General features: G+C 36.6%; 1 protein-coding gene across 1 annotated transcript in view; it reads right to left on the minus strand.

Moving 5' to 3' along the window:
- Positions 1–1568: 1568 nt before the first annotated feature.
- The window catches only part of LOC119788871 (receptor-type tyrosine-protein phosphatase N2-like), a 299019-nt gene continuing 285871 nt past the window's right edge, over positions 1569–14716 (minus strand). The window contains exons 22-23 of the mRNA XM_038293569.1: positions 7045–7118; positions 1569–3010 (exon numbers count right to left, since the gene is read on the minus strand). Of these exons, the coding sequence (XP_038149497.1) occupies positions 2939–3010; positions 7045–7118 (146 nt within the window). The 3' untranslated portion in view covers positions 1569–2938. The remainder of the gene's footprint in view (positions 3011–7044; positions 7119–14716) is intronic.

Raw genomic sequence — 14716 nt, forward strand, 5'->3', positions numbered from 1 at the left:
CTCCACAAAGTTTAATTTGTTAATATTCTGAAATGTCCAGATGTCATTCTGTAATAAAAACACTCTAATTCAATGTATTTAACCATTCATCGCACGTCGGTTTAATTTAACTAAACTAGGTTAATCCACTTACTGTATGATTCAACATTGTTGCAGCGTTGCATCATGTTGGAAGAGCAGCAGCTTTTATTTTGTTTAGCCATGATCAACTTGGCTTACAGAAGGTAACAGTTTTTATTGATTCCTTACAACGGAGGCATGTTGAGTTTGTTTGATAAGGCTCAGAAAGATCTGCGATTAATCTGCAGAACAAGCTCAACAACCATGACATAATTGCATTTGAAAATGCAGCGGAATCTAATTTAAAGCTTTTTTTTTTTAAATCAGTTTCCAAAATAATGTTCAAGACCTGCCAATGTGACATAGAGCTTGAAATAAGCTACATAGGCTGGTTGTTTCAAAGGTCTTGGTTTAGGATGACTTATAAAGATAAAAAATATAGTGAACTTTCAAAAACAGTCAAACATCACTGATGACATTTTAACTCTTGTGTAAAGCTGATATTCATTTGTGCAATGTCCATATGGGAAACATAAGTGCAATATTTATACCTACTTCAATTAAACTGTTTTTTTTGCCTTCATTAAAAAAAAAAATTCAGCGTTATTTATAAGACGCAAATATAAAATTTTTTTGCATTTATTTTAAAAAATGGATCTAAAAGTAGTTTTAAAATACTTCAATGTTGTTTTATTGATTCATGTAGAACTTTGGCAATATTATTAACACAAATTGTTTGTTGGCTGTGGTTGACAGTCTTTACGGTTAAAGAAAAAATTCTAACAAACTAACATTTTTCTCATCATTTTCACCCAATAATTAATTTCTGATGAAAACCCAACAATGTCACCCGAGATGGGAAAATGCATTGGGAATACAGTTGATGTGAAATATTGCTAAATAGCAAAGGTTTTGGTGAAGAAAGATTTATACCGTTAATATTTCACTTTTTCTTCTATTCCATCAAAATAAACAATAAACAGATGCTACTGTAGAAATAGCCGAAATAGCACAATTTTCTGAGAGCATAAATATTACACTGGAAAAAAATCAAAATCTAGATAAGTAATTTTTTACTTAAAATAAGTGCTTCTGTTCTTGGATTGAGGAGGTAAAGGAGACATTTTTCCAATGGAATAAGACAATTTACACTTATTTTCATTGTCGTATTTCTAGTGCATATTATCTAATAATCTTATTTAAATTGTAAAAATACTCATTCCACTATATCATTTACCTACTCAAATTGAGGGTAAATTCATTTAAGACATTTTTTACTTATTTCTAGATTGTTTTTCCAATGTGATCAGAATTTGTTTGCTAAAAAAGCTAATATTAACAAAATTATAAACTAGAGATGGAGTCTTTTTATTTTGTTTTCTTTTTTGATGGGAAGAAAGAAAGTCCTGCTGGAGCAAAGTGATGGCTTTAGGAGAATAATCTGTGTGACAGTGAAATTATTATTATTATTTTTCTAAGAGAGCATGAAAAATGACACACAACGCCCAGAACAGTTTCTTGTGCTTTTAATTTACAGCATCAGCAAACAATTTTAGAATGCATTTCGAGGGGGAAAAGATTTTTGCTACTGTGTACAAATCATCCATTTATGCTACATATAGAATCTGAGAAGCGAAACTAAAGAATTTTATTCCAAATGTGGTTGTTTGAAACCCATTATATAGCCCATAATCCAGTTTTATGCTTCACCTTGATATTTATATCAGTCACAATAATGTATGTTTCAGCTTCATTTACTGAGTATTTATTTATTTTCAATGACGTGAAGCACAATTAACCCTTAATCAGCTGGAATAAGGTCAATATAAAGGTAGTTTCAGCAACATAAGTGGCTTTTTACAGCAGTTCTACAATATTTTTATTAAGGCAGACATGGGTGTAACTTCACGAGCCACAATATTAGTTTCCCACAAGAGATCAATTCAGGCTGAAGAAACACAATATTGCATACACTAAAAGTACAACAATAAAATCATTATTACATTTCTAACATTAGTCGTGTTTACTTTGCTAAAATATATTTCGAGTGAAACAAAACTAACTTCAGTTGGGGGTTAAACTAGTTGCTTTTTGTACCCAAAGTACCCCACTGAGTGACACAATAGGATACTGCAAGAAAATATAACACAGCATGGCACTGAAAACCCAACAAAACATGACAATTACCTTTCCACACACCCAAAGAGCAATCAGGAGCATCAATTCAGTTTAATGTTCAGGTTCAAATAAAAATGTCGGATCATCAAGAGACATTCTAATTAACATCCACCTTCCCACTGGTATCACCTCTTTTTGTACAGGACTATATAATGCATTATACAAATAAGCTTTTAATCAATAGAGACTCAAAGCAAAACATCTTGATTTTAGCTAAATGTTACCAAACCTTGCTATACTCAATTGATGTCCATGAGGTCACTGATCAAACACAAACCTAGTATAGATATTCTAACAAAGATTTTGGTAAAAAATAAACTGTAGGATAACAGAGGGAGGATCCAGCTATGTACAAGAGTGGAACAGCAGTTTCCTGTCACAATGTCAACTAATTGGAACAGATAATATATTTTAAGGGTGGAAAATAGAAAAATGAAAATAAACAAGGGTGGTTTGGACCAAGATAGATGGGTAAAGGTAAAAAGAAGAAAAAAGGTCAGTAAAGAGTGAGGGGAAAAGAGAAGGATTTGAAAAAGAGAAACAGATCAAACTGTGGATCAATTGAAAAGGATGGAGAAAGGGGAAAAAAAGAGTGAAAAAAAGAGACTGGGAATAAATGGACGCAGGAAATAAATGAAAGGAAAAGGAAACAACAATAGGAACAATCCTCCAGGTGGAATGGAAGAGGATCCTCTTCTTCCTACTGAGGGAGGGCCTTCAGAATCACGTTCACCTCTTCAGCAACAGTTGTCAACGCAAATTCAAACTGATCCTGCAAAAGACAAAGGGAAAGACAAGTTGAAATTAAAGCGCCTCAGAAGATGAGGGGATTAAGATTTCTGGCAAACTAGAACAACAAGAGTTACTGAAGGGATAATATTAGTTCTGACTGAATTTGCAACATTTTGTGATTATTGATCATTTACCTGCTAATTATCTTTTTTTTTTATTAAATACTTTAAGTAACCATAAAATAAAAGTTTTGAAATTATGGGGTTGCATTAATTAAGGTAAGGTTTGGTACAGGAATACCCAAGTATATTCCTCAAAACAGAGGAAATGAGCACAAGAGAGAGAAATCTTGAAGTTGACTATAAGTATTTCTCTACGGGTGAGCTTTGAACAGGAATGGAACCCATTGATTAATATTTGTAAAAACAACACTTAATTTGTTTGCCACATAATTCTACCTTAGATGTGTGTAACAGTAGCAGCCATTCAAAATGGCCCTTCCTTTTGTGTGAGGTGTGAGTGTGAATGGGTGAATGAATGTAGTGTAAAGCGCTTTGGTCAAGTCTCCTAACTTGAATAAAGGCGCTATATAAGTACATGCCATTTACCATTTACCATTTCCTTGTCAAACGCCAGCCGGATGGCAGCCCACTTCCCTCCAACCCCCAGTGAAATCCCCTCCAACTTCCAGCCACTGGAGTGGCCCCCTCCTTCTTCTGGGCGACTCCACCCTTTCACTTAATTACAGGGTCTAACAAGGAGATTATGCTTCTCTTTAGATCTTAATATCAACCAATCATCACAAAAAGAATATTTTAGTACAAAGATTGACATTTAAAAAGGAATAGTGGGGGAACTGCCAAGGACGAGCCAAGAGCCCATCAAGAAAAGTGAGGAAATTTTAAATGGGAACTACTGTAATAGTGTTAAACAAAATATGAAGAATATTGATTTAATTTATGATTTTAATGTAAATATATCCCCTGGTGTGATGATTTCAAACAGAGTGGAGTAGAGGGGAAATTCTTTCAAATAAAAGCAGTCCTTTTGTCATTGGCCCGTTTAATGAGAGGAAAGGAAAGCATTGTCCGTTATAAGTGATGGACATCATAAGTGTTGGCAAAGGTTGGGCTCTTGAGTATGAGGGTAATTGGTTCACAAGGAACAGTGGTGACACACCTCTTCAGGCCACAGGCTTTAATAAAAGCTAAGATCAATACAGCTGATGTTTTATACACAGTCTGGACTTTCTTTCTAATTATGTTCTCATAACAGCCTGTAATTGTTTTCACAGCAGCCTGGAGTCACTCTGTACAACGTGCTGAGGAATGAGTTTCTTTAGGAAAAATTATAAGATCATCAACACCGAGGAAGTGGGTCATCTGCAGGTGCTCTTTCATGTTAGTTTGTAAAAAATAAAAAAAAATAAAAATGTAATTGTTGATCAGTCTGATATCTGCTATATCAAGAAAGCTTTAAAGTTCGGGCAAAATGCGACCTTCCTGACAGAAGTTGTCCTTACTCTGCATTTGCACAGTGATGATCAATAATCATGTGATGATCTGAATTATTTTCTTCTCAAATGCGATTGTTTTAGTCGAAGAGTGCATGAATCCAACCTTGGAGAGCTACTATTAGGCAACTATTAGATTCGTCCCTCCTTCAACACACCTGAACATATGAATGGCTCCATACCAGACCAATGCAACACTAAATAGAAATGCTTATTAGGGAACTGAGCCATTTTATTCTGGTTCATTAAAGAGACATTTCATATAATTTTACTGCTTTATAATACATCTTTCATTACTGTTTACAGCTAAAACATCTTATGATGAGCGGACTGAGACCTCCTAAATGTACGTTAAGTCAGAATTACCCGCAATTTTTCTGTGCATGTGACGTCAGTGTCAAGTGTGTCCAGTGTTAGAGACTTAGAGACTAATGGCTACTTCACATAAGGTGAAAAAAAATAATAAAATAAAATCAAGTACCAGGGCGAGCTATAAGAACAAGCAGAAGAGGACTCTGTCAATCTTCTTTAAAGAAAGAACATAAAACCCCAGGTTCCACAGACTGTCACCTGTCGGTTCTTCTCTTAGTTGCAAAAAGAAGCCCTTCTAGTCACTTGGTAAATCAGACCAGAACTTTGTTTTTGGAGCGTGACACAGAGCTCTACTGCTGCTTCCAGAAGAGATAAAGGTAGAGTTCATTTTTGGCAGTTGATTAAGAAAACGGCATTCAATTCTAAAAAAATTATGATCCAGACAGGGAGTCGGACACAGGAGGAAAACAAATTCACTACAAACCCTCCCTGATTATGATGGCACTGCTACTAAATAAAATAAAAGGAATAGCAGGGAATGAAATGTTAGTATAGACATATCTGCTTTTGCTTCAGTGGCTTAATGCATTACTTTCTACTGATTGCGATTCTGTGCATGTGCCCAATGCATTCTCATAAGCACATGAAGACACGCACAATTTTCCTTTGCACACTGGAAACACTGGGATGTTTTTGAATCCTTGAACAAGTTTTTTATTTCCTCCCATTTTCGTGTACACAAACAGTAGAAATGCAAAAAAAATATTTCTTGCATTTTGACCAAAGAGCGCTGAGTACACGGAAAAACTTTGCATTGTTTTTCAGGACCTGACTTCTTCAGTTTAGTTAAAGGAGAATTCCGGTTTTTAACACTTTTAGCCCATTTTCTGTAGTGTCCAGGATGAAATCGAATGATCGACACCAAAATTTTGACGATTGGTCCTGTCTGGGCTATTTGGCTCATGCAGAATCCCCCCTGGCTGCTTCAGAATGGCTTGCATAGTGCATGTCCGATAATGTCCTTAAAACAACCTTAAAAGTTCTTTTTTTAAAATATGCTACTCACCGGGTCGTCAGCGCTGTTCAATGACGTTCCAAAAAAAGTTTCGTGAAGAAAAAACGTTCCTGTAGTGTTTTATTTAGCATTTTGTAAATCCCATCGAGTTCTGTTGGAATAGTTAATATCCCTCCGCCACCGGAAACGGAAAGGGGGCCTGTTTACGCTTAGTTGTAGTCCTTTCGCAAGGCCCAAGTGTTTCTGCTTCACTCTGTGTACTCCGACGTGGAGGTGCTAACGTCTCTGTAAAACACTTTAAAAAACTCTGAAAATTTGTTTGCTATGTCCTACACAGTGGTCCTACATTCCCAAAGTATAGAGACATTGTCGCCAACTAGTGGTCTGGAATGTACAACGCTTCAGATTCGAACGGGAAGCGGAAGTTTATAAGCGGTTGTGATGTATCGGAAAAAATAGTTCTGGGATTTACAAAATTCTAAATAAAACAAGACAGGAACGGTTTTTCTTCACAAAACCTTTTTTGGAACGTCATTGAACAGCGCTGACGACCCGGTGGGTAGCATATTTAAAAAAAAAGAACGTTTAAGGTTGTTTTAAGGACATTATCTGACATGCACTATGCAAGCCATTCTGAAGCAGCCAGGGGGGATTCTACATGAGCCAAATAGCCGAGACAGGACCAATCGTCAAAATTTTGGTGTCGATCATTCGATTTCATCCTGGACAATACAGAAAAGGGGCTAAAAGTGTTAAAAACCGGAATTTTCCTTTAAACTATTCATAGTTGTCTATGCAAACATGACAAAAAAAACAACTAAGACAGATAATTTAGTACCACTACTATTGGAATTACCTTAATGTAACTTCAATATAAAGATTTCTATAATGCTTGCAAGGAAGACATTGAATAAAATAAAAAATTAAAAGGAACTTTTAACGTTTTTATACATCTACGCATGGATATGTCTTCATTGCATATAATTGTTCATTAAAATTGTAAGACTAAATCCTGCACTTTATGAGCCATCTATAATCACCACATCCGTTTTTGCCTTCTATGTTGATCCGACCAATGCACATGAAGAACTTGTTGGCCCATGTGTAAATGAGCAATAAATGACCTCATCAGACCATAAACATATAAAGTCAGGGGTCGGGCTGCTTTTTTAAAGACGTGGAACTAATTAGATTATTTCAACATGAGCAAACATTCTGGACTCAGGTGTGTTACCTTGGTTTGGACCATTCCTGGCCTCTGGTCCCGCAGGTGCTCCAGAGTGGCTGCAATATCAATCTCCTTGGCACCTGTCAGACACACACAAACAGAACAGACACATGAAAAATGATGCTGTATTGTTCTGAATGCAAAGGGAAGATGATCCGGCTAACCTCAGTGAAAAACGGGATGTTTATAACGATTTTCTTCTTCTAAAGCAAAAAGAGATCACCTTCATGCTGTTTACACAAACCCTTTTGGGATATTTTCATGGACTAGGAAAAAACATGACAAAAGAAGCCAACAAAAGCTATCTTTGCGGTAGACTACAGTTCTATGATGAGCTGACTTGATTGATCCTTGTCATTTCTTTGTTTCAACCTTTACTGGCCTGTTGAAAGAAAAAATATTTTGATTTGAAAGCTTTTCTAGAGTGCAAGAAAACCAAATGATCTGTCCTTGTTGCTCTAAGAGCAGAAATAATTTAAATAGAAAGATAAAGCACGTCATGTGGTCATCAATGTTAACTCTCAACTGAAGGTCATAGAAGTGGCAGTTCACAATGTAATCTTGCAGTTAAAGCAACCTACATGTTTTTAGTGCAAACCAGAGGAAAAAATATGTTGAAACTAAACAGAAAATAATCTGGAATCTTTTATAAAGAAATACCGTGCTATAAGGCTTTACAAGAAAACAGAACAAAAAAAAAAAAAACACAACAAAATAAGAGTTTTAGTCTACAGGGTTTTATCTATAAAGTCAATATATCTATATTAAAAGGCAACTGGGCTATTCTCCAGTGGGAAATTTACCTGGCAGCACCATGGTTTAAATCAGATTACATTTTATTGCTTTGTGAACTCAGTTGTCTTAGTCAAAACTTGGGATTTAAATGAGCTTTAAACTATATTTCCAGTCAGTTGTTGGTCAAGTCTGAGGCAACCATTTCATTGTTTTGGTTGTCTGACAGGGAGAAAGAACCAAAAGATACTTCTTCAACCACAGACAGCTTTTATAGGACTTTTTTTGTGTTGTGACTAGAACAGTTAATGTTCTGTAAAAAGACTTAATATGAAAAGTTTTGGCAAAAACAAGCCTCATTAAGCTGTGAAAACCTGAGTATACTGTGGTTTACAAAAATAATGCATAATCACCAATGACATAAAGTGAAGTGTTTAGGCTGTCTAACATACATCTTTGTTACTGGAGTTTGTTACATTACAAAAAAAACTCTAATAGTGAAAGAGATGGTTTAGTAAACTTATCCAAGCCTAATGTTTCCATCAGTAGTTCCAGAGGCCAATTGAGAAACCAAAAATAGTATCAATCTGACTTTGATCGAGTAGAATAAAGGAATTCTTTCATTTAAAAATTCAAATTTTATAAGGCTGATTCTATCACTGTTGACGTAGACAAACCTTATTGTCATTTTATACACAGAGGGCCGGATTTATCAAGATCCAATTTTGCGTGCAGTAATTTGCGCTCGCAAACTGGAATTTTGCGTGAGGGGCTGAACCATGCTTTGCGGGTGATTTAACAAGAGCGATTGCGTAACTGGTGGCAGGTGCAAAACTGTTGGAGACACCCTATTTAAATGATGGTTTTGCACGTTTTGTGGTTTGCGGCATGGCGAGTTTGGACAGCAGAAAGCGCAAAAGGAAATTCGACCCATGGAAATGGAGGTGTTGATGGATGAAGCCAACAAACATTTAAAGGCACACTATGCAACATTTTTCAGTTAATTAATGTGTTCCATAACGTTATGGATGATTAAATGAGTCATTTCAGGTTGAACAAAGGTATTCTCGGCCGCCCTGGTGGTCTGTGGGGGAAATACTGCACTTGCAACTGCAGGAGCACCGACCCGCACCCACAGGCTCAGAAGTCTCGCGAGAGTCAGTCTTGCTTTACGGCGAGAACTGCTACAAGCCCCCAGTTAAAAGCATGCTCGTTGCTAGCACAGTGGCGATCTTTGTGCAGTTATGCTACGTTCACGCAGCAAAAGCAGCAAAATCGCGTCTGCTGCTTCATTTTTGCTGCTTGTACCAGTTAGTTCTGACGCGGCTGAAACAGCTTTGCTGCTCTGGCTGCGCGGTGCAAAAGTGTGTCTGACGCGCGTTGGGCGGAGCTTCCTTTCTCTGCCTTGCAGCTATATTTGCTGTGATCAGTGGGAATAAAGTAGTTTTAATATGTGTTTAAGTGAGAAAATACACCTGAAAACGTAATCAGTGCAGTCAGTTCATTCAGATTATTATCCTGCCTTCAATATTTTTTCTGTCGGAGCCGCTCAGACCCCCACATACCAGGGATGCGCCGAAAGTAGGGATCCCTTCATCAGCAGCCTCTGGCCGGGTTGCCTCCTCGCGATTCACCACGGCAGCTGGTAGGTGTTTTTCATCTAAATAATCCAACTGCATATTCTGCCGGCAGATTTCTGCATTTTAAGTTAATTTAGGCGTCAATAAAAGAGGATTGATCATCAGCGCTGTGTCTCTCTCCCTGCGTCAGATGCTTAGCCCGACGCCCGGAGCGCTGCTTCAGCTGCTCAGACGTGCTGCGCCTGTTGCTCAAAACGCGCCGCGGGACCTTTTGCTGCGCCTTGACGCGCGTCAACCATTGACTTTGCATGTAAACTCGCTGCTTCTGTCGCGCCAGCTACGTCCAGTGTGAACGCAGCATTAGTCATTCGCTGCTAAGCTCAAAACAACCGCGCCTGGCTTGACGGAGAAACCAGGAGAACAGCTGTGCATATTTACGACAGTGCACTTTTACTTTCGCCCTCTGGGGGGAGCCTCGCTGGAAAATCAACACCGGTTGCATAGTGTACCTTTAAGGGAGCTACAGCAAAGAAGTGTGACTGTCACACAGAGGAACGCTATATGTGAACAAATCTGTAATAAAGTAAACGCTGTCGGTGAAACCTTGCGAACAGTGGATGAAGTTAAAAGAAGATACCAGGATATTAGAAGGCGAACCAAAGAAAAACTGGCATATAACAAAACATCTGCGAACAAAACAGGAGGGGGCACAGTAGATAAGATGCCTCTGACCAGCATTGAGGAACAAGTAGGCCTACAGCTGACGCTCTGTGAGGAGCAAATCACTGGAATTGCAGCTCCAAAATGTCAATGCTGGATAAACGATATGTTTTGATGATCGTTTCCTCCTTCATTCCAAAAATATTCACACGGAGTGAAAAAATGCGTTCTCTGCGTCTCCTTGCTTCATTTCGATGTCTCCTTCTTGCCACAATAACCGCTGCCATGTGTGCGCAATTATGCATACAGACCATTTGCACCTTCTTTGGAAACGTGTTAAATATAGAGTCAAATACCGTTATCAAAATTGCTTTCAGGTTTGATAAATCACTTTGCGAGTGCTAAATTAATATATTTACATGTTCTCCTCCCACAAGACGCACTTTTGCGTGTAAACGCCCCATATTGCATATTCATTGCAGAAAAAGTACTAAATGGATAAGAGGCGCTATTTAGCACGTTTTAAAGACCAAATCCTTTTAGCACGCTGTTGATAGATCAGTTTGTACATTTTTTAGCGTGCGCAGTGAAATAGCTCACGTTTTTATACACGCAAACCTTTGATAGATCCGGCCCAGAGTGTATACAAAACGAAATTTCTATACATTCAGCTTTCCGACAGTAAATGAGCAGCAGCTTATCGGTGAAATGAACATTTCCATTTATAAAGTTGCAGAAGTGATTAAAATGTAAACAGTGTAGGAGAGACATGGTGCAAAAGGCCTTGATGTGGAAGATGTTGAACAGATTAACTGGAACTGCTGGAACTTTTCTCAACAAGCTCTACTATTTTCTCACAGAATTAAATTTCAAAAAATTAAGGAAGCCGTTTATCCAAGGTTTATAGCTTGGACTGTGGCGTACTGCAAGGATAATATTTGGGTCCTGCATGCTGCTGGGCAACAATGTCATGAAATCTGGCATTTAAATTTAAGCTATGAAGATAATGAAGTACCTCTATGCAAGTAACAAAAAATGTGATGAAGACTAAATTGTAAACTCTTTATAAATGTTTCAAACAAATATTTAATGGGTGGTGAGTGGATGTTTCATTCATTACAAACATATATAATGATCACTAAAAATCAGACATTAAATCCAGGTGTGGAATTTGATTCAAACTCCCAATAAGCTTTTTCAGAGAACCCCCTCCGATCTTAAGTGGAATTATTGCTTCTTAAAGAGACGTTAAGTCAGTTATTATATAGCTAAGCCTATTTTCGTTAATTTACTTCTGGTCATAAGTTCCCACGCTGCTCTGTGGATGTGACATAAAATAAAACCTTGTCAAGTATGGGTCGGAGCTACAAGAACAAGCAGAAGAGCGCTGCAGTTCTATGTTTTGACCACAGGAGGCAGTATCTTTATAAAACACCTTAATGTCTTTTTAAAATAGGATTAATTTTTAACTAAACTTAATGGCTTTCAAATATTTTAAAAACCTCAGCCCATTATATTTCACCTCCATTTTTCTACATAACCCTCAGACTCATCTGGCCTTGTAGAAGGGTTTTATATTGAAACCTAAAGTCAGAACTGAAATACACATTAAGAGTTTCAATTTCCTGTAAAACTCTGGAATAGCTCTTTCAAAGACCTAAAGGCAGCTGGGTGATGTTTTTCACAGTAAACACAGTATAATTCATATTAAGAATGGCTTTGAGCTTCACTATATAATCTCTAGCTCATTTAATTTTGTATTTAACCATTACTTTAGGTTTTGACACCAAGCTCTCTTTCTGTGTAGTTACTTAGTAGTTAATTGGTCTTACTAATCTGAGTTGATTTTATTTGTCTTGCCATGTGTTTTAATTCAGTAAATTAGTTCCTGTTGTCCTCGTTTAAATGAAAATTGGTCTGAAATCAGGTTTGATTGATTGAGAATCAGATGCACATTTCTAATGGTTGTTTTTTGTTTGGTTGTAGTTTAGAAAATTAAAGGAACCATTTTTTATAATCACTGACCGCTCTAATGAAAGAGCTTTTTTTCCTCCGCTTTTCAGGTTTGCTTCTTTGCCACATCTAAGAACTAATGAGACCCTAAAGCTTAAAGGTTCCCTTCCTTTGTTTTTTATCTTATTGGGTAATTTGCCTAAGTTGAAAGATTATTTCCACAGGCATTAAGTATCAAGAATAAAATACATTTGTTTCTCTTTATTACTTTGCTTTACTCCCTCTACCAGATAAGATTTGCTGACATCTGCTGTTTAAAAGGTTGTTTTAACCCTTAAAATCAGCATAAGCCTTCTTCAAATCCAATGTAATACTGAACGTTACAGGAGTTCTATCTAGTTCATGATCATTATATTTATTTAAAAACACTCTTAAGAAATTTTGATTAAAAAAATAGAAACATTTTCATTATACTTTTCATAAGCAGTGTTATTTTATCCAAAAGCACGATCCAGGTAACTAAGGAATATATATTTTATTTTTTATACAATTTTTTCTATGGAAAATGATTTAAAATATCAATGGGGTAAAATAATTATTATTATTTTTTTTTTATAGAGGTTTTTAAAAAGTAAATGTTTGGCACATGAAAGTAGAGGCTTCACTGAAATGAGAAATAGTTGAACAGAAAAGAAGATGTAGGAGCAACAATTAAATTCACAAAGAACATGAGTGGGGAAGAAAAAAACATTCAATTTGTTTTTGGACTCTTTTTTTTTCACTGCTTCCATCCAACCTGGGATACAAAGAAATGCGAGACTTACTTCTTTTTCTTGTGACACATAATAACACTTCTTTTTCTTCCCTTCTTGAAGAGGAAAATGAATGGTGGGAGTGTTCATTCAGAGCTTTCCCTTTCTCTTTCACAGGTTTTGTGATGAGTTTTTTTTTTCTTTTTTCTTTTTTTACTAACACAATAGAATCCTGTGCAGCCAAAAAAGCAGGAACACACTGCTCACAGGTTTGGTTTTTCTCTTTTTATTTGGAGGGTAAGAATTTAAACCAAAAGCTAGTTTCTGATAAGCCTCAAAATGGATGGCAAACTGGAAATAAAAAAAACACCTTTTCTTTTGATACAGCTTTTCTTTTACAAAACTGAGGTCTGAAAAAGAGTAAGGAGGGGTTGGTTTAGAAAGTCTTCTTCTTTAGCTTCTGTGACTCTCCTGATTTAAGGTGGAGGTCAAGGACTTGGATCCATTAAATGAGGGTGAAAGAGATTTTATACTCAGTAAAACAGAATTTAGGAAAAAATAAAGAATGAGTGTTTTAGGAAGCCTTGAAACAAGAAGCCTGAGTTTAGGAGCTGAGCGTACTGTTAATCAGCTACAATGAAATAATAAAGCAAAATTTCAAAGGGAACTGAAAGCACGCTGAAAACCTTCAACCACTCAAAAGGCTTTTGTAAGAGTCTTACGGTGAAGAGAAATGTGCCCGGTGGTGGCAGGGGGTGGATGTGAAGGGGTAACAGAGAGGGGAGAGGAATGGCGGGAGCCTTTCAGGACCAGAGCAATACCTCCTCATCTCTGCTACCTCACCATAATTCCTGAGCAAATTTACAATTCCCCCTGTGCAGCTGTAGCAATCAAGAGAAAGCTAACGGCTGCAGGAGGTGGGATGAGGGGAAGGGGGGATTTCTCTGTTTAAACAGGAGCAAGAAGAAAAGTGGGGGTGGGTAAGTTTCTTCCATCAGGATGGAGGACACAAGGAAACAAAAAGGTTCAAATAAAGCAGCTTTTCAAAACTCTTTCAGAGAATTACAACATGTTTGTGATAAAAACTGCAAAATCGCACTAATGAATCTGCTTTTCTTCCTTTCTAACACTGCCACCTGAGCAGAGCTGAGTTTTTTGTTGCTTTTTGGTTGCTTATCAGTGCCTTTACACAACTAAAATGCAAAACAAGGTTTTCAGTTACTTACAACAACTCACACAGAGGAGATCTGTTGGTTTCAAGATGACATTCTGAAATTATCATTCCAAAAATTCAACAAATGAGTGACAATTCTGCTCATTTGATCTTGGTCAAAAAATATATGTAGTTTTATGTTGCCTTCAAAGGGTGAAATGCATATTCCAAGAATGCATCATATTGTGAATCTTTTAATACCACTTTGATTTACTTTGCCTTTTCGCTTTGCCACTGATAAACCTGAATATCCCTGCTGTGCAACAAATACAAATATTTCTATTCTGTTTTATTAAAATAGAGCATGAGGTGTATTATAAAAAAAAGGGGAATTTAAAAAATCTGTTTTAGCCATAAGAGACAGTTATCAAATTGCTGCCAAGTTCTTAATTTTTTTATGCACAAAACTTTTCCTTATGTATTTTACACTTAAATCATGACAGAAATCTACTCTTAATTTAAGGTTTTTGTTGTTGTTAATGTTAAGATAGTTACCTTTTTACCAAATCTGACAAGTCTGCATTTTCAGACTCAGACTCAAATTTCTTATTGTCTACATCAGCTTTCATGTTCTTATAGTAAGACAGAACAGAACAAAGAAAAGTGACTTCCTTGTTAACCTTTCATTAGCATGTGGATTTCATAAAAACAATATAATTAACTCAGACTTAAATGCATTTAAAATGCAAAATAAGCTATTACCTGGCCCTTGTTTTTTACTACAAGTTAGTCTGTTACGTTAAAAGCCAAATTATTAAGCTGGAGAGAAACACATGCACAATGAGAAA

Source organism: Cyprinodon tularosa, unplaced genomic scaffold, assembly GCF_016077235.1.
Source record: "Cyprinodon tularosa strain WSP-4 unplaced genomic scaffold, ASM1607723v1 ctg329, whole genome shotgun sequence".
Classification (NCBI taxonomy): domain Eukaryota; kingdom Metazoa; phylum Chordata; class Actinopteri; order Cyprinodontiformes; family Cyprinodontidae; genus Cyprinodon; species Cyprinodon tularosa.